This window comes from Mobula hypostoma, chromosome 23, assembly GCF_963921235.1.
Source record: "Mobula hypostoma chromosome 23, sMobHyp1.1, whole genome shotgun sequence".
Lineage (NCBI taxonomy): Eukaryota > Metazoa > Chordata > Chondrichthyes > Myliobatiformes > Myliobatidae > Mobula > Mobula hypostoma.
The window spans coordinates 14,417,598-14,438,772 of NC_086119.1; the positions used below are offsets into that span (position 1 = coordinate 14,417,598).

The 21,175-nt window shown below is 44.1% G+C and overlaps 1 protein-coding gene across 1 annotated transcript in view; it reads right to left on the bottom strand.

The window, feature by feature from the left end:
* The window catches only part of mnta (MAX network transcriptional repressor a), a 173,384-nt gene that overhangs the window by 134,935 nt on the left and 17,274 nt on the right, over positions 1–21,175 (bottom strand). The window contains exons 2-4 of the mRNA XM_063031597.1: positions 17,160–17,643; positions 4,410–4,451; positions 4,186–4,297 (exon numbers count right to left, since the gene is read on the bottom strand). Coding sequence (XP_062887667.1) covers positions 4,186–4,297; positions 4,410–4,451; positions 17,160–17,643 — 638 coding nt within the window. The remainder of the gene's footprint in view (positions 1–4,185; positions 4,298–4,409; positions 4,452–17,159; positions 17,644–21,175) is intronic.

Sequence of the window (21,175 nt, forward strand, 5' to 3'; positions counted from 1 at the left end):
GTTCGTCCAGTGACCTGAAGGTCGCTAGTTCGAGCCTCAGCTGAGGCAGCGTGTGTGTCCTTGAGCAAGGCGCTTAACCACACATTGCTCTGCGACGACACCAGTGCCAAGCTGTATTGGCCCTAGTGCCCTTCCCTTGGACAACATCAGTGGCATGGAGAGGGGAGACTTGCAGCATGGGCAACTGCCGGCCTTCCATACAACCTTGCCCAGGCCTGCGCCCTGGAAACCTTCCAAGGCACAAATCCATGGTCTCACGAGACTAACGGATGCCTATATATATAAGATCAATCTAACCCTTCCCTCCCATATAGCCCTCCATTTTTCTTTCATCTATGTCTCTATGTAGGAGGTTTTTTTAAATGTCCCTAATATCTCAGTCTCTACCACCAGCTCTGCCAGGATGTTCCACACACCCACCACTCTCTGTGTAAAGAACATACCTCTGACATCACCCCTATACTCCCCTCCGAACACCCTAAAATTATGCCCTCCTGTTATTAACTCCTTCCATTCTTGGGGGAAATGTCTCTGCGTATCTAGTCAATCGGAGTCTCTTTTCATTGTGTACACCAGGGTTCCCCAATTAGTTTTCCACAAGGGCCAAATTATGTCAAGCACGTTAAGCCAAGGGCCAAAACGTCCAGGGTTTTTCTTTATTGCACCAGTAAGTTGTTTTATGGGCAGATGTTGTTGTTGCTGCTATTACCATTATTATTAGTAGTAGTAGTAGTGTTGGCGTGTGGCCAAGTGGTTAAGGCGTTCGTCTAGTGATCTGAAGGTCGCTAGTTCGAGCCTTGGCTGAGGCAGTGTGTGTGTCCTTGAGCAAGGCACTTAACCACACATTGCTCTGCGACGACACCAGTGCCAAGCTGTTTGGGTCCTAATGCCCTTCCCTTGGTCAACATCGGTGGTGTGGAGAGAGGAGACTTGCAGCATGGGCAACTGCTGGTATTCCATACAACCTTGCCCAGGCCTGCGCCCTGGAAACCTTCCAAGGCACAAATCCATGGTCTCACGAGACTAACGGATGTCTAAACAAGTAGTAGTAATAACTTGGGCCTGGGATTCTCAAAGCCTGTGTTGTGGGTCACACAAGAAAAAAAAAATGCACTCTTGAAACAAAATAAGTCCAAAACCAACCATTTAATTATGACTCTAGCTATCACAACTGTCAGCTGTCAAACTGAGAAGTCATCTGGGACTTAAAATACACACACACATACTGTAAACATGGTAGTCTTCACCACTTTCCTTCCACACAAAGAGTTTTAGCAGTACTGCCTTTTCCACTGTTTCTGTTCTCTCATTTAATCTATTTGTTCTTTTTAATTAAGCTATGCAGCATCTGAAGTATGAAGTGTAGCTATAAATAAAATTATCAGTACTATTGTTGTTGTAATATTATTTTACCACAATAAGATTGACAAATGGACAAAAATAAATTGATTCACTCACCAATTAGTGAGAGAAGTGACAGCGACGGGGTGAGGCAATCCTTCTGATGTTGGGCCTGTATTCTGTTGTGACAATCCTGAGGCACTGGCCAAGATATGCATTGGAGAGTCTGTTTCTGTCCTGGTTCTTGACAGAGTTCATTGAAGGAAACGGTGACTCACATATGTACATGGAGGGGAACAGTGTGGGTAGGAGCATTGCAATAGCTCTCGTGTTTTTGAATTGAGCTTGGGGAACCACGTTGATCCAAAAGTCACTCACTCCAACGTCCTTGTGTTGTGCTTTGAGCAAATCAGACGTTCCCATTTCCAAGACCTCCATCTGAAGAGCTGCCTCATCTATGGAAGGCACCAGCCTTTTGGCCTCTGCAGTCCACTGGCCGTCAGCCGAAACAGAGAATGGCTGTCTCAGGAAGAGGAGGATGTCACCTGAGAGTTTAGGGGAGCTTTCAAATCATTCCCTGAAGTTTTCTGCCAGGCTTGTTACGAAATCCTTCATCACTGGATCCTCCCGCATTTCGTTCTTCTCGTGATGCTCCCGCAGACATGGAAAGTGCAACTTTCTCCCATGAATGTCTCTCTCCAAAAGGTTTTGCTTTGACCGGAAAGCTTCAGTCACCTCATACGTGCGTGCCACTGTCCAGTCAAGGACCGTAGAGAGCGCGCAGTAGGTCACGCGCTCTAAGGGGGGCATAGGTCAAGTGTACGGTGTGGGATGAGGTTAAAATAAATTAGAGCAGCGCGCGCTTTATTTACATGTTATGACAGGTGCATTCACGTGAGTGCCAATGGGTCGGTGCGGTCCAGACATTTGGTTCTCGCGGTCCGCCTATTGGGGTTGTCTGGTGTACACCTAAATCAGGTGAGGTGGCTTTGAGAACTACAGTGCATCACACGATATAACTCTGATACATTGTTATACCCCGGCCCTGTTACTGAGTTCTTTGAATGGTGAGTTTAACAAAGCATGAGCTGGCTAAACTCAACCTCAATCTAAACATGATGGCACTAGAGCTTGGACCTGAACTACAAGGAAAGGTGAGGACTTTATTTCTTGGAGCGCAGGAGAATAAGGGAAGACTTGATAAAGGTATACAAAATTATGAGGGGTATAGATAGGGTAAATGCAAGCAGTCTTTTTCCACTCCCACTGAGGTTGGGTGAGACTAGAACTCTCAGTTAAGGGTGAAAGGTGAAACATTTAAGGGGAACCAGAGGGGGAAAATTCTTCACTAGGAGTGTGGAACGAGGTACCATTCCAAGTGGTGCATGTAGTTTGATTGTAACACTTAAGTGAAGTTTGGCTCAGTAGATGGATGGGAGGGGCATGGAGAAATTCGGTCCAGGTGCAGGATGATGGGGCTAGGCAGAATAATAGTTTGGCATGGACTAGATGGGCCAAAGGGCCTGTTTCTGTGCTGTGGTTCTTTATGACTCAATGGCCTTCATCGTAGCCACTTAGAAGACACCCAATGACACAGCAGAAACAAAATCAGTCAGCATTAGATAATATTCTGAGAATGTAAATTTAGAAAGTTTGATGTTCTGAGATTTATGCGATCGGTCTGTACTTTATATTGGTCTCCTTAAATTTTTCGGAGTTTTCTTTCTTGCGGCCGATTGGCAGGTGGGTGATCTGTTAGTTCTTTGTGTGTGAGTGGAGGGTTCACGGATTTTGATGCTACTGTCGCTGTTTTCTGTGAGTGAGGGGGTTGATGGTTGTATTGTCGCCGACTTTCTTTCTGCGGGTGAGGAGGTGGGGGGATTGTTATTGTCAGAGTTTTTTTCCTGTGGGGGAAGGGTGAAGATTTGTTGCTATTGTTGGTCTTTTTTCTCTGCAGGGGAGTGGTGGAAGATTTTGGGATCGGCAAGTTTTGTTTCTTTTCCTTTTTTGTGTGTATTCATGACTATCTGGAGAATACAAATATCAGAGTTGTATTGTACATGCATACTTTGGCAATAAAAATGAACCTTAGAACGTTTGAGAATGTTCACCAAAACGGACGTCACAAGAAATCTCAGAAATAAACTGGATACCAGGTTTTGAAACAGTAACATCACCCTAACACAGTAGAGTCACAGAAACAGGACCTTCGGCCCATTACAGCCATGCCAACCTTTGTGCCTTTCTCACTGAAAATCTTACTGACCTTCACCATTTAAAATTTATTTGCAATATAATGACAGACTTATTAAGAGCACACTTACTCATCTCAATTCTTCATAATATGATTATGTAACCTCATTAACTTTGAGTAACACCTTACACACATGTATACTTTCTGATATTCCTGTTATTGATTTCCTGGAGCTTAATTCCAATATTTTACTTGGTCATGTCGAAAACTGTCTCAGCTTTTATTCAAATCCTGCATGGATGCCATTGAGTTACTTTCTGGAAAATTGTAGTATCATTTATTTATCACAAAGACTGAGGAGTTTCATTTAATCACGTATTTTCCAAAACAAAGTTTCTTTTCTAGAGTAACAAAACAAAATTAATGCAGCCTCAACCAGACCATGAAATTTTAGAAATCAGAAAATGGAAAGTTTTAAATAAACCTTCCCAAAGAAAATTGTATTAGCTACAAATATAACTGCTTGTTCTGAAATACTTTCCACAAAAATGCCACAACATTGCAAAATACAAGGAGACACAGCAGTCTGAATGCTCAAGTTCCCTTGAAGCTCTATAAAAGTTACTAAAATCTTTCTTAGATATTCATACCTGAATATATCGCAAGGCACTCCGCAAAACGCTTAGGTTTGATGTTTTCTTATCATCCAGATTGGAAATGTTCTTTTTCAATGTTTCGAAACATTCTTTTAAATGAGCGCGCCTGTGAATCAAGGAATGCAAAGGGAACAGTTTAAACTCTAGCTGTTTTAAAAAAAAGAGCCATTTCCGCCATCTTCCATCCAGACAGAACACCGATATCAGACAGTACTCACCTATTCTTCTCCAGTTTGTTGTGCACTTCCCGCGTCCCTGCCCTGAAATTAAAAAGAACGAATTGTTCACATATTGTTCTGGTCACTCAAGTAAATGTCACAAAAAATGAATGTAATGAGACAAAGTGTAAAGTCGCACTGTCATTTTCACCCTAACACAGTTACAACAGCTCCAAGAACCCACTGAGATGGTGTATTCTGCATTTCAATCACTCTGACTCTCTGCATGGCCTGTGAATTGGCTGGCACCCTTCAATATTTCTTGCAAAATCCATTTCAGTCTGAAGACTTTGACATCAATATTGGGTGCTGCCCTAGGGCAGATTATGACTCCAATGGTTTCAAAACTGAGTACCCTCAGTATCTTCATTATCTTAACCCTGTCCACTAAACTTGATGAGTCACATCGAGGTGCCACTCCACGAGTACTGGAAGCCCCCTGCCTCAGCCCCTCCCACCACTGTACCTGTTTTTAAAACTATTCCAAGGCAACAAATCTTTACCACCAATTTGATTACGGGTTACATTATGACCAACCTGATTCTGGGTAATAATAACCTTGAGGAATCCTTAGTCTATAATTTTTTCTGAAGTTACTTTTAGCTCAACTAGCACTTTGCAGACTAAGGTTCATAAGACCATAAGACAAACGAGCAGAATTTGGCCATTTAGTCCAGTGAGTCTGCTCCGCCATTCAATCATGGCTGATTTATTTTCCCTCCCAATCCAATCCTCCTGCCTTCTCCCCGTAACCTCTGACGTCCTTACTAATCAAGAATCTATCAACCTCTGCTTTAAATATACCCAGTGACTTGGCCTCCACAGCCGTCCATGGCAATGAATTCCTCAGATGTGATTCTAGAGTTTACAGAGAATGGTGCGAAAAGCAAAAATCATCTAGTGAGTGGCAGTTCTGTGGGCAAAAACGCCTTGTTAATGAGACCAAACATCAGAGTCTGGAAGATCTAAGTGATTTTGACTGTGGAATGATGTTGGTGCCAGACGGGGTGATTTGAGTATCTCAGAAAATGCTGACCCATGATTTTCATGCACAACGGTCTCTGGAGTTTACAGAGAATGGTGCAAAAAACCAAAATCCAGTGAGCGGCAGTTCTGTTGGTGAAAATACCTTGTTAATTAGATTAGATTAGATTATGAGGACACGCAGTCCTCTTTTGTCGTCATTTAGTAATGCATGCATTAAGAAATGATACAATGTTCCTCCAGTATGATATCACAGAAACACAAGACAAATCAAGACTAAAAAAACTGACAAAAACCACATAATTATAACATACCGTAAAGCAATACCATAATTTGATAAAGAACAGACCATGGGCACGGTAAAAAAAAAAGTCTCAAAGTCTCTCCAAAGTCCCATCATCTCACGCAGACGGCAGAAGGAAGAAAACTCTTCCTGCCATGAACCTCCAGCGCCACAAACTTGCCGATGCAGCACCCTGGAAGCACCCGACCACAGCCGACTTTTGAGTCTGTCCGAAAACTTCAAGCCTCCGACCAGCCCTCTGACACCAAGCACCGAGCACCATCTCTGCTGAGCGCTTCGACCCTGGCCCCGGCAACAGGCAATAGGCAAAGCCGAGGATTTGGGGCCTTCCCCTCTGGAGATTCTCGATCGCACAGTAGCAGCGGCAGCAAAGCAGGCATTTCAGCAGTTTCTCCAGGTGTTCCTCCGTGCTTCTCACATCTGTCTCCATCAAATCAGGATTGTGCACGGTACCTACTTAACAAATACCGATATCATTTCGGAGCGGCCACGCGCGCTGTGTCGCGCCGCTATCTACTCCTCCCCTCCAAGATGGAGGCTAATGAGAGAGGTCAGAGGGGAATAGCCAGACTGGTTCAAGCTGACAGGAAGGCGACAGTAACTCAGACAACGACGCATTACAATGGTAGTGTGCAGAAGAGCATCTGTGATCGCACAACACACTGAACTTTGAAGTGGATGGGCTACAGCAGCAGAAGACTACAAACACACACTCAGTGGCCATTTTAGTAGGCACAGGAGGTACTTAATAAAGCAGCCATTGAGTGTATATTCATGCCTGAATATATTGCAAGGTATTCCACAAAACACTTAGATTTGATGTTTTTTTAAGGCAAGAAGTGAAAAGGAAAACATGAAAAATTTATTAGGTTCTCCAAGTCACGAGGAAATTGTTAAGAGCCATCAATGTCAATGTTGGAATTAGTATAAAAAAGGCACAATCAATGGGGAAAAAAATTGACAGGAAAGGGAATTAACTGAGTGAGGATGCCCGTGTTACCTGTCTTTCTTACTTTAATTCACAGACTTTATGTTAGTATTCATCATTATCTGACCTTCAACACAAACTAAACATCGACTTCACAGGAGACTTCTTTACTGCTGAGGTACAGTGATGAACAGAACAGCTCGTCAGCTGCCCACTACATTGTGTCTGGGGCAATTGTTTTTGTAAAGATCTGCCTCCTCCATAAATGTGACCAGAAATTAATTTCCAAGATAAAAGTTCAGAATCTAAACTTACTGGGCTATTGTAATTGATGTCAGGAAAGTAAGGGGTCTTCCTTTCAGATTTAGAATGACTGGAACAGTTGTCTTTTGAAAGGTGAGGGTTTCACTTTTGATTCTCAAATATTAACAGAATGTCGGCAAGACCGAGGAGCTGATGATTGACTTCTGGAGAAGGGAACCACAGGTCCCTGAGCCAGTCCTCATCGGAGGTGGAGAGGGTCAGCAACTTTAAATTCCTCTGTGTTATTATTTTGGAAGACCTGTCCTGGATCCAGCAAGTAAGAGCCATTACAAAGAAAGCATAGCAGCATCTCTGCTTCCTTAGGACTTTATGAAGATCCAGCATGTCATCTAAAACCTTGACGAACTTCTATAGATGTGTAGTGGAGAGTATATTGACTGACTGCGTCACAGCCTGGTATGGAAACGCCAGTGCCCAACTATGGAAAAGCCTACCAAGAGTAGTAGATACAGCCCAGTCCATCATGGGTAAAGCCCTCCCAACCATTGAGCCTGTCTACATAAAATGCTGTCTCAGGAAAGCAGCACCACCCAGGATGGGCTCTCTTCTCTCTGCTGCCATCAGGATACAGAAGCCTTAGCACTCACACCACCCAGGTTCAGGAACAGTTATTACCCCTCAAACATCAGACTCCTGAACCAAAGGGGATAACTTCACTCAACTTCACTCGCCCCATCATTGAAATGTTCCCACAGCCCATCGACTCACTTTCAAGGACTCTTCATCTCATGCTCTTGATATTTATTGCTTATTTATTTATTGTTATTATTTCTTTCTTTTTGTATTTGCACAGTTTGTTGTCTTTGTTGGCGCAGTTTTTCATTGATTCTGTTATGGTTATTATTCTATGGGTTTATTGAGAATGCCCGCAAGAAAATAATTCTCAGGGATGTACGTATACACACACACACACACACACACACACACACACACTCTTACTTTGATAGCAAATTTACTTGTAACTGCCAGTTTATTTCTAGCAGGGCTTAAGTAGATCCATAGTTCATCAGTAATTACTGACATTGAATGGAAGTTCAAAGCAACATTTATTATCGGAGTACATACATGCCACCACATACAACCCTGACAACATACATCAAAGTTGCTGGTGAACGCAGCAACTTCGGGACGAAGGGTCTCAGCCCGAACCGTCCACTGTACCTCTTCCTAGAGATGCTGCCTGGCCTGCTGCGTTCACCAGCAACTTTGATGTGTGTTGCTTGAATTTCCAGCATCTGCAGAATTCCTCGTGTTTGCACATACAACCCTGAGATTCTTCTTCTGAGGGTGTACTTAGAGCTAAACCTTCCAGATAATATGTTAAAGAAACTAGCCTAATTAAGAATAGAAAAGGAATATCGATGTGTTGCTTTAAAACAAAAAAAAATTCTAAGAGTTCATTGATTAACGGAACAATCAAAGAAACTATGTAAGTTACTGGCCTTGTCGGTTCTTTGTTGAATTGCTTCATGCTGTGACTAGTGAATCACTTGGCCAACCTGGCCTGTTACGGGTCCAGATGGTGGGAAGTCAAAGGTGCTACCCGAGCTGCTTGCCTGCTTCTCGTCCACAGTTACATCCGTGCCCGGGTGTCCTACGAGAAGGAGCATGCGGGCTCTATCCGTAAAAGGGTGGATTTCTGAGAAATGGGTTCTGAGAGTAATAATCGAATTTTAATTTGAAATTGCCAATGGCGTCTGAAGCCCAGATTAATTGAATAGCGTATTCTGGGTGAATAAACCCTTGTAAAAACACAATACATCACTACTTTGTGAAATGTGAGTTCACCCAATGCACTGTGCCAAGCAGAGCCAAGTGGTTCTTTACAGAGAGGCAATAGCAGAGCCTCTATGCATCAGTAACCAAAGTGACTGCACACAATAGTCCAGGACCTGCCTCAACAATAAAACTGGGAGACAGAAACGTATGGCAATAAAATTGCTCCGACATGTTTAGAGCCTTATCATCTAAACACATTTGGAGCCAATGGGAGAATAAGTTGACAGATTTGCTAGAGGCGTTTTAAGATTATGAGAGGCCTAGGTAAAGGGAACAGCCAGCTCCTAGGCTGCAAGGCCACAATGGCCAACACCAGATGACATCTGCTGAGTGGAGGAAGGTTTGGAAGAAATGTCAGAGTAGGCATTTTGGTGTCCGACTGCACTGCTGGTAAGATTCTGAGGCAAGTAGATGTAAGGAAAATTACAGGTTGTGGGCTGTGTAGGAGGGAAGAGTTAGATTGAGCGTGAAGTAGGTTTATATTAGTTGGCACAGCATCATGGACTGCAGGACCTGTACTGTGCTGTGCAATAATAATACTTACGAGATATTTAGACATGTACACGGATGGGAAAGGTTTAGAGGGACATGGACCAAAAGTGGGCAATTGGGACTGGTTTCGATGGGCATTTTGATTGGCCTGGACAAAATGTGCCAAAAGGCCAGTTTCCATGCCGTATTATGCAAAGACTTTAAAGCAGGGGTTCCCAAACTGGAGATCCACGGACCCCTTGTTTAATGGTATTGGTCCACGACATATAAAAGGTTGGTAAACCCTGCTCTAAAAAATGTATTGACCTAGAGAGCTAAGGTCTTTAGACATTCCATAACAACAAAGATTCCGGCCTTCCCAAGGACAAGAAGAAATCCAAATTCTTCAGGAACATAATTCTGACCTGTTCTTTCTACTGATATTCCCAATGATGTCATGGGAATATGATATTTCATCTCAGTAGTGTGGAAAAAGGCTGCAGTCAAAACATCAAATCACTAATTGCTTTTGTATTTTCCTTGGGGTTCATTCAGTACACTCCACTGCCTTATTCCAAATGAATAAAGATCCATCAGGCCAGGCAGCATCTTTGATCAAAGATGCTGCCTGGCCTGCTGAGTTCTTCCAGCATTTTGTGTGTGTTGCTTGGATTTCCAGCATCTGCAGATTTTCTCGTTTGTGAATTAAGATCCATATTTGCTTCCAACAGGTAGAGGGTCTTTGTTCTATTCATATTGAAGAAATCTTGTGCAATAAATTGCTCAAAATATCTGTTGGCCAAGGTGTGACGCTACCTTTCGTGCCAGAGACATAAAAATTAATTCGGAAAAATGGAGATTTAAAAAATATATATATACATGTGGCTGATGGTTTAAATTCCTGGATATGCAAAACATTTTGTTATGGCATTTAACAAAATCACTGTTAAGACTCTGCAGAAGTCATTCAAAATGTGAGCTCTACTCCAAAAAAAAAATTCCCAACACTTTTAAAAAATATATCTAAAGTGTAAGGGTTAACCCCTTTCTCAGAAGACATCGAAAAACGACAAGGCTTTCTGTATCAAAAGCAGAGAAATTCCAAACGTTCAGAAATACACCTGACTCAGAGCAATTGGCAGGATACAGGCTTTGATCAAACCACTGCTTAAACCTTCTCATTTTAATTTATTAAGATGTAGCATTAAAGCAGCCTGCAGCTATTTATACTCAAAGCTGTCAAAGATTTAATTGTGACCAAGACTACAAAGCAGATCTTTAATCCTCATCATCATTATGTAACTGACCGACTTTAATATAAAAGGTTATTTTGGGCTTTCTTTCCTAATGAAAGAAAATTATGGGGTTAATGCTGGATTGACTCAATGAATGAGTGTACTATACACCCAGTGGCCACTTAATTATGTACCTGCTTCACCTAATAAAGTGGCCTCGGAGTGTATGTTCCTGATCTTCCGTTGCTGTAGCTTATTTACTTCTAGGTTCAATGTGTTGTGCTTTCAGAGATCTCTTCTGCACACCACTGTTGTAATACCTGGCTATTTGAGTTACTGTCACCTTCCTGACAGCTAGAACCAGTCTGGCCATTCTCCTCTGACCTCTATCATTAAAAAGGCGTTTTTGTCCACTGAACTGCCACTCACTGGATTTTTTTTTGTTTTTCACTCCATTCTCTGTAAATGCTAGAGACCGTTGTGGTGAAAATCAGCAGTATCCTCAAACCACCCGGTCTGGCACCAACAATCACTCCATGGTCAAAGTCACTAAGGTCACATTTCTTCCCCATTCTGATGTTTGGCCTGAACAACAACAGAACCTCTTGACCATGTCTGCATGCTTTAATGCACTGAATTGCTGTCACAGGATTGGCTGATCAGATATTTACCCAGCAGGTAACACTCAGTTTAAAGATGGAGTTTTACCTGCCGGGCCATTTAAGAGGATCAAGACTCAGTCACACTGGTGAGTCTGAAGGCTCTTAGGCTAAAACAAGTAGAGCCCACCCCATCACTGACAACCTAATAGATACATGAAACTATTAGAACACCCAAAAAGTTAACTTGCAGGTTGAGTCGGTGGTGAGGAAGGCGAATGCAATGTTAGCATTTATTTCAAGAGGTCTAGGATGCAAGAGCAGGGATGTGATGCTGAGGCTTTATAAGGCACTGGTGAGGCCTCACCTTGGGTATTGTGAACAGTTCTGGGCTCCTCATCTAAGAAACTATGCGCTGGCATTGGAGAGGGTTCAGAGGAGGTTCACAAGGATGATTCCGGAAATGAAAGGGTTATCATACGAGGAATGTTTGATGGTTCTGGGTCTGTATTTGCTGGAATTTAGAAGGATGAGGGGGGGATTTCATTGAAACCTTTCGAATGTTGAAAGGCCTAGACAGAGTCAATATGGAAAGGATGTTTCCCATGGTGGGACAGTCAAGGACAAGAGGGCACAGCCTCAGGCGGCCATTTAAAACAGATGCAGAGGAATTTCTTTAGCCAGAGGGTGGTGTATTTGTGAAATTTATTACCACAGGCAGCTGTGGAGGACAGGTTGTTGGGTGTATTTAAGGCAGAGCTTGATAGGTTCGTGGTTGGACACAGCATCAAAGGTTACAGGGAGAAGGCTGGGGAATGGGGCTGAAGAGGGGGAAAAGGAAGGATCATCCATGATTGAATGGTGGAGCAGACCCAATGGGCCAAATGGCCTAATTCTGCTCCTATGCCTTATGGAAACTTGCTTCCTCATTTAGATTTATTTCATTCACCGCATTTAAATGTATAGTCCATCGTCAGTCCTAGAATTTGAAATGCTAGCCCTGTTACTTAACAACTATAATCAAAACAGAAAATGTTGGAATTGCTCAGTTGGAGAGGTGTTTGACTTGAAACATTAGTTCTGCTTCTTGCCCCATTGATGACTTGAACATTCCAGATTTCCAGCATCCTTTTTTTTTTGTAATTTGCCACTAATTTAACTACAATGCCACTGTACCTGGGTTGGTATAAGATAATTGACAGAATATATGACTGGAATGGGTTAATTTTAACAATTGACACATAGAGTATTTTGTTTGCTTTTCCATTTCTTAACTCCTCAATGTATCTAGCCACATTCTTGCTTTTATATCGTTTGTTCGTTGTGTGCCATGTCGTATGATGTGGGTGATCGCGGTCTTTCCATGACCATGACATTGGGTAATCATGGTCTTGACCATGATTGCTCTTGGCAAATTTTTCTACAGAAGTGGTTTGCCATTGCCTTCTTCTGGGCAGTGTCTTTACAAGATGGGTGACCCCAGCCATTTTCAACACTCTTCAGAGATGGCCTGCCTGGCGCCAGTGGTCGCATGAACCAGGACTTGTGATATGCACCGGCTGCTCGTACGACCAGCCACCACCTGCTCTCATGGCTTCACGTGATCCTGACTGGGGGGCAGACTAGGTGCTACACCTCGCCCAAGGGTGACCTGCAGGCTAGTGGAGGGAAGGAGCACCTCACACCTCCTTTGGTAGAGACGTATCTCCATCCCGCCACCCCTTTTATATATGTGTAAAATAACACAATAATTGAATATAACAACACAACAATACAGAATTGTGTCACCCAGCTTTTCTACAAGTTAGGCAAACACCGAGCCTTAAAGTTCCTGGATAAATGAGGCAGTGGGAAAGTTCACTAGTCGTCAGAATGTACACCAGTAGTGATAATGTACGATGAGTAGAACATCTGGCCCCTTGAGCATGGCTCATCTACCTCAGCACCATTTTCCCCCCATGGGCACCATGTCTCTGGGTTCCTTTACACCCAGATATCTGATCAATCACAGTGGTGGGGCCTCCTCGGTCACCTGGAGAGAGAGTTCCAAAGATTCTCCATTCTCTGAGTGAAGAGTTGTCTCATCACCTCAGTCCGAAGTGCTCTCTTATTCTGGGACTAAAACCTCTGGTTCCAGCCTCCTCGGCAAAGCGAAGCACCCTCCCTGCATCTACCTACCCTATTGAACTATTCTGGAACCTTTAATGAGATCACTTCCTATTCTTCTAAACCAGGGCTTCCCAAACTTCTTTTATGCCGTGGAACCCCACATTAACTGAGGGGTTTGTGGAAAAACTGCAAACTGTAGAGAAAGGAGACCATTCAGAGGACAAGCTGTCTACCTGAAAAGTCACCCTCCACAGTCTGCCCATTCCAATAAATAGCTTAAACGTAGAATCTGCTTAACTGGGGCTGGAATGCGTGGTGATATTTGCAGGCTGCCCCTGGCACAATCCTTGGGTGTGTTGGGTGTTAATGCAAGTGGTGCGTTTCACTGTATGTTTTGATGTTTGTCTGGGCGGAGACTTGAGCATAGGGCTGTAACGGAGAGGTCAGCTACAGACCGAATTGAGGCGGTGAGCTCCTGGCCTCAGAGCATGGAGAGGCGTTGGAACCTGATGCTTGGACATCGATTTAGGCACTGGACCAGATCGAAAAGGTCAGGGCGTCAGGGCCCGAGGTGAGGGATGGTCTGGTTCAGATCACTGCTCCGTGACGTTTACTCGGCTCTGCGCTGACCTACGCCAAACTGTGGGACTCTCTTTGTGGGCTTCAGTTCAGAGCGCTACTTACTTGTGGTTGTCGTCTACATAATGTGTGTTTTCTCTCTCTGCACATTGGGTGTTCGACAGCCTTTTTTTAAAGGTCTTTTTTAACGGTTCTCCTTGTTAGCATGATGTTTTCTATTCTCTGCACATTGGGTGTTCCGTGATTTTTTTTTACATGGGAACTTTGGGGTTTCTTTGTTTGGTGGCTGTCTGTTTGGAGACAAATCTCAAGATTGTATAACGTAAACGTACTTTGAAAATAAATATACTTTGTACATGTGATAAATAAATCTGAATCCAAATCTAAACCTACCCACACTGCTGCCTTCACCAACACAATTACAGTGAAACAAAACCAGGAAATAACAACCTCCTACACAGGGGGACCTCATCTACCCATGCTACAGGGGGTCGCATTCCTAGAAAGTGGGCCCTGGCACAATTCACTGCTATGTAAAGCAATGTTTTCTGCATGTGTCAAGAAGTGAAAAAAAAGTGTAATGCTGTGATTGTTATTTATGTGTGTGCGTGTATTTTTTCCCCACATAAATTTTGTAAAAGGAAATTTTTATTAACTCCACCATGGATGGTTCCCAAGCCCGGCTGCAAAATGAGGAGGGTTGGACATGGGGCTAGTAACCCCATCCCATAAAAACCCAGAGCTACAGAGATGCCAACAGAAGCTCCAAAGACCTCATCCCTGGGAGAGGAAGGATACACCATGGAGATGGGCTACACCAGGGGACAACTTGATAGACTGGCGCAGGACAGAGAACTCTGGCCAGCTACTGTCGGTCGCCTTGCCACAGTATGGGTGATGGGGCTCAAGAAGAAGAAGAAGAGAAGAACTTTATTCTGAACACCAGACATTTTGGCAATGATTTATTGTTCCATAAGGGTGAATTTCTGTTGCCCCAACTGCTAGAACATGGAAGTCACCTGGGTCTAATTTCAAAAACAATACATTATACTCGAGACAGATAAACAGATCAAAGATAATTTAGATTTATTTGCCACATGTCCACTGAGCATCACAACATTCACTGAAATGGATTGTTTGCACTAATGACCAACGCAGTTCGAGGATGAGCTGGGGGCAGCCCACATGTGAGGCCACGCTTCCTGTGCCAACATAGCACGTCCACAACTTACTAACCTAACCTAACTGGTACGACTTTCTCTTTCAATATTTTTTATTAATTAATATATAAAAATACAGAGTACAGGAAAAAAAATATCAATACATTAAGCTAAATCGCATCTAAAGACTCCTTACCCTATATTCATACAAGTCAATTAGTTCGTAACATTGAAAAATAATAATTTTATTATATAAAATAAATCTAACCCACTACCAAGACTGAAGCTGATTAGTAGAAAAAAAAGAAAATAGATTGTTAGTCATCATCTGTGCTTTAACAGCAAATCAAAGGTTTTTAAAATAATTCAGAAAAGGTCCTCACAATGTTTGAAAGTCTTGATTAGATTCAAAGATTGAACATCAAATCTTCTCTAAATTTAAACATGACATCACATCACATAACCATTGGGTGTGAATAGGATGGGCCACATCTTTCCAGTTAAACAAAAGTGACCTTCTGGCCATGAGAGAAATAACAGCCAAACTGTGCAAATCAGATGGCTCCAAAATAATATCCTTTCCTCCAACAATACCAAATAAAGCAGTCAAAGGATTAAGCTTGAAATTTACTTTAAAAAGTATTGAAAATGTTTGAAATACTTCTTTCCAATGTTTTCCAAGACTTGGACATGTCCATTATTACATTTATCACAATACAGAGATATATCTAAATAAAAACGAGACAACTTATCCTTAGTCATATGGGCCCTATGGACCACTTTAAATTGAAGGAGGGAGTGATGGGTACATAATGATGAAGTGTTGACCAATTTAAAAGTTTTGACCAATTTCCTGTGCCAACTTGCACGTCCACAACTCACTAACCTAACTGGTACGACTTTTGAATGTGGGGGGAAACTGGAGCGCCCGAAGGAAACCCACATGGTCACAGAGAGAATACACAAACTCTTCACAAACAGTAGCGGGAATTGAACCCTGACATTGGTGCCATAGAGCTCTGCGCTAACCACTGCGCCACGATTCCATCATTAAACGTATGACTCCAGAGATTCTGATGATGTCACTGCACCAGTAAAGGACAATCCAGTTAAAACTTCTCAGACTGCTGTAAGATTTGCTCCTTGTACAGACCCACAATGGTTTGGCACTGGGCTACATGAAGTCCAATTTATGGACACACTTTACATACGAAGCAGCGTATGGGAGACCGGTGGGACGGATGGGGGCTGGACTTGCCCACTGCCGCAGGTATCTTTTACCTTGTTTCTATATGCCTTCCCTCCCCAACCATCCACCACCATCAGAGATCCTCACCGCCCAGGCCATGCCCTTTTCCCGCTGTTACTGTCAGGCAGAAGGTACAAGAACCTCAGGACTCGCACCACCAGATTCAAGAACAGTTACTATCCCTCAACCATCAGGCTCTTGAACAAAACAGGATAATTACACCCACCTATTGAGATGTTCCCATAGCCAATGATCTCATTTTAAGGACTCTTTATCGTGTTAATTCATGCTCTTGTTATTTATTGCTATTTATTTATATTTGCACAGTTTGTTGTCTCCTATGCTCTTGCTCTTTCATTGATCCTGTTTACAGTTACATTCCTTTAGATTTGCTAATATGCCCACAGGAAAAACAATCTCAGGGTTGTATGCGGTGACATGTATGCACTCTGATAATAAATTTTACTTTGAACTTTGAACCAAAACAATTGGGAACAAGAGAAAATCTGCAGATGCTGGAAATCCAAGTAACACACACACACACACACACACACACACACACACACACACAATGCTGGAGGAACTCAGCAGGCCAGGCAGCATCTACGGAAAAAAGTAAACAGTTGCCGTTTCGGGCCGAGACCCTTTATCAGGACCCTGCTAGATTTGGGGGAGAGGGGTGCTAGGATGAGAACCCCAATGGCCTCTCTCACTCGTTGAGTGAGCAAGGCCAACCCATCCCAGGCATGCGAGCTCTTCCCTGATCCTCTCCCACGCACCGATTGTGTTCAGTTCTGACTTACGTACAGTTCACCTTACAAACGATTCTGAGGAACAGAACCCAGTGGGGATAACCTGTAATACACTCCATTTCATCCTCCACCCATAAACTGTCGGAAATTAGCTGCTAGCAAGCCAGGTTAGTGTTTAAAGTTTGGTGTAGGCTAAGCGGAAAGATCGGTAGGAGAGGAAAGTTAATGGTTGCCAGTGGCAATTGATGAGGTACTCTACAGTATCATCGGCACTTACCCCCCAGGTCTTCGCTTTTGATCGTGAGGCTTTCCATCGTCCAGGGGGCTCGACTTAAGCCCCCCTGGCTGCTGTGGCAGGGGCGACTGCTGGATGAGATGATGCGGTGGGATTGCCAGTACCGACCCTGGGAGCTGCTGGGGAGTACTGCTCACCACAGTTGGACCGGGGTGGAGGTCAGGGAAGGCAGGCATCGGAGAGGGGTGAAGCACAGGTGGGCTCGGCGAAACCTCTCTGGCGTTGCTGGTGGGGCTCTGTGCCGGCTGGTGATGCTGCACGACCTGCGGCGGGAGCGGGGACGGAGCCAGCGAGGGGCTGACCACGTGCGACACGACGACGGTGGTGGCGGCGGAGGCTGGAGGCGGCAATGGCTTCTGCACCAGGAGCGTGGGGGCAGCTCGCAGCTCGGGCTTGACCTCGTGGTTGACCTTGCTGCGCTCTGGCTCTCTCTCCAACAGGAGGGTGTCCCGTTTCTCATGCTCATCTGCAAATCAAAGACAGACAAATTAAAGCATGGCACAAGATGACTTTGATAAGGGGACTAAAGCTTAAGGGTTTGTGGGGAGAATGGGGTGGAAATTAAAAAATCAGCTAGGATTGAATGGTGGAACATTCAATTGACTGAATGTCCTCAGTCTACCAGATCAATAAACATGAAAATTAGCATCAGTTGACTAAAGATAATCAAAGTTCAAAGTAAATTTGTTAAACAAAATATATAAATATCACCATATGGATTTTCTTGCAGGCGTTTACAGTACAACAAAGAAACACAATAGAATCACTGAAAAAAATCTACATGCAAAGACTGACAAATAACCAGTCTGCAAAAGGAGACAATGTGCAAATACAAAGATCGAGAGATACAACAGAGAACATGAGTTGCAAAGTCCTTGATAGTGACTCTGCAGGTTGTGCAATCAGTTCAGAGTGGAAGTGAGTGAGTTATCCACACGGGTTCAGGAGCCTGATGGTTGAAGGGTAATAACTGTCTTGAACTTGGTGGTGTGGGACCCAGGGCTCCTGGACTTCCTTCCCGAAGGCAGCAATGAGAAGGGACCATGGCCTGAATGGTGAGGTCCCCACTTTGCACCACAGCCTCACTGCTTGCTTGTCGGTCTTTATTTCTGTATAGTTTTTTTTCACAAGTTCTATTATATTTCTTTATTTTCCTGTAAATAACCTGCAGGAAAATGAATCACAGGGTTGTATATGGTGACATATATGTACTTCGATAATAAATTTACTCTGAACTTTGATTCCTCAACCCTAGGAAAAAGATGGGAGCACTTTCACCCCAGCCAAGCCCCATAGATACAGGCAGCTCCAGAAGATCACTCTCATTCCCCGATGCTCCAAAGAAAAAAGTCCCAACCTGCTCGACCTCCCTCAATGCCTCATGTATGTTCTTTCATAATAAATTAACTTTGAACCTTGAAAATGAGGGCAAATGTATTCAAACCACAGCTGCGATGATAATCAATAAGCCTTGCAGTTCAGGAACAAGCAGGTTTGATTTGAAGTTAACTAAGCTCACAAATTTGATAACGTGATTGAAGTGGATCTCCGTTTCCTTTTCACTGTCGGAGAGGGACGGGCGCCCAAGGCACGGCCGGGGTTTACTGTCCACAACTAATTTTCCAGGAAAATGTATTTCAAAGGAAAGAAGGTATGAGGCGTGTTATGGGACAAGATGTATTTTGTGTTTAAATTGAATAACTGCATGCCATTTCCACCCAAGCTCAATCTGAGGACAGGCGGACAAGCTCACAGGTGCGCAAATCAAAAGTGGTTGTTTCACAGCTACCTCACAACATTGGGTGACGTGTCTCGGGCCGAAATGTCAACTGTTTATTTCTTTCTGTACATGGTGCCTGGCCCAAGTTCCTCCAGTATTTTGTATTTATTGCATTGGGTGATGCAGTAGAATGTGCAACAGTTTTATTATGCATAGAAACAGGCCCTTCAGCCCATCGTGTCTATACCAACCGTCACGCCAATCTAAACTAACACCACTTCCTATATTAATTCCATATCCTTCTATGCCTTGCTCATTCAAGTACCTGTCAAAATGACTCTTGCTCCTCCCTCCACCACCTCCTCTGGCAGATCATTGCAGATACTAACTACACATTGTCTCAAGAAATAACACATTTAAGCCTTCTCTCTCTCACCTTAAACCCACATTCTCCAGTTTTAGACGTCACCTTAATCTGCCAACCCGTATGAGAGGAACGTCAACCTCCCTCATTAGGGTAATTCAAAAGTCCGGGGCCAATACAGAAATGTTGAGCAAATCTGAGTCACTGGGACTGACATAAAAATAACCAAACACATCATCACCTCCCACCCCACTCTCTGCTTTCATCACCTGCAAATCTGTTGGGGTCGACTACTGTACCCAGTGCTTCCGATGCAACCTCCTCTAGATTGGTGAGAGCCGGCATGAATTGGGGGACAGCTTCATCGAGCACCTTCACTCCGTCCACAACAAGCAGGGCTTCCTGGTGGTCAACCAATTTAATTGCATTTCCCATCCAGTCCATGGCCTCCTCTACAGCCACCATGAGGATATTTTCAGGTTGGAGGGGCAAGACTTCATATTCCATCTGGGTAGCCTCCAACCTGATGACATGAACATCCCGTAAATCCTTTCCATTCCTCACTCTAGCTCCCCTTTTACCTCTTCTCTTCTCCTCAACCTGCCTATTACCTCCCCAAAGGGGTCCTCGTCATCTTCTTTCTCCCATGGTCCACTCTCCTCTCCAATCTGATTCCTTCTTCTTCAGCCCTTTACCACCTATCCCCTCTCAGCTTCCTATTTCAGCCCCATCCCAACACCCACCTGTCTTCACCTAGCACCTTTCAGCCTGTACTCCTTCCCCTCCCCTGACCTTCATATTCTGACTTCTTCCTCCTTCCTTTCAACCCTGATTAAGGCATCTTGGCCCCAAAATATCAGCTGCTTATTCCTTTCCATACATGCTCCCTGCCCAGGTCAGTCCCTCCAGTACGTCGTGTGGGAGACTCAGAACTGACATAAATCTGCTCCGTCAATTCAGTCAGCAGTCAACACAAGGCACTGTGCCTATGCCACATGTGCAATTCCGGCCGCCTCACTACAGGAAGGAAGCGGAGGTTTGGAAAGGGCACACAAGAGGTTTACCAGGATGCTACCTGGAGACGTGAAACGATGGGAAAACTTGGGCTGTCTTCTCTGGAGAGAGCTGACAGAGGTTTATAAAATTATGAGAGGCAGAAACAGGATAGATAGAATTACCTTTCCATTTTTTTTGGCGTGTGCCTGCATGCGTGCGAGTCTGTGTGTGTGCGTCCGTGATGATATCTTTTTCATGGCTTTTTTACAAGGCGCGGAACGAGAGAGCGAGCGAGAGAGAGAGAGACTGTGTGGCGCGCCACTCCCCACACAGACATTTTCGCAGTATTTTCCCTTTATTTTACGAGGTTGAGTTGCGATCTCGACACTCAACCCGGCACAGACGGAGAGCGTACTCGGGAGCAGACCCAACTGGTTTCAAACCCGGGAACCTCCACTCCCGGGTCCGGAGCTGACATCGTTGTGCCACCAGCCGGCCCTAGAATATCTTTCCTAAGGTAGATATGTTGAATGCCAGTGGATATAGTTGCTGGTGGTGTAGTGGCGTCTCCACTGGACTTTGAGACGAATGGTCCCGGGTTCGAATCTGACTGGCTCCTTGCGCGCTTTCAATCTGCGCTGGGCTGAGCGTCGAGCTGGCAACTCGGCCTCGTAAACCAGACGAGCGCTAAAGAAACAGCAAAGTTGCCGCCCGACGCACCAGACAAGGCGCAGGGAGGAACTGTAGCATTAAGGTGGGGGGACAGCTTGAAGAAGATATGTGGGGCAAGTGTTTTTTCTAAACACAGAGAGTGGTGGGTGCCTGTAACCAGCTGACAGTAGATATAACAGTGATGTGTAAAAGGCTTTTAAATAGGCAGACGAATATACAGGGATGGAAGAACGTGCATGCAGGAGA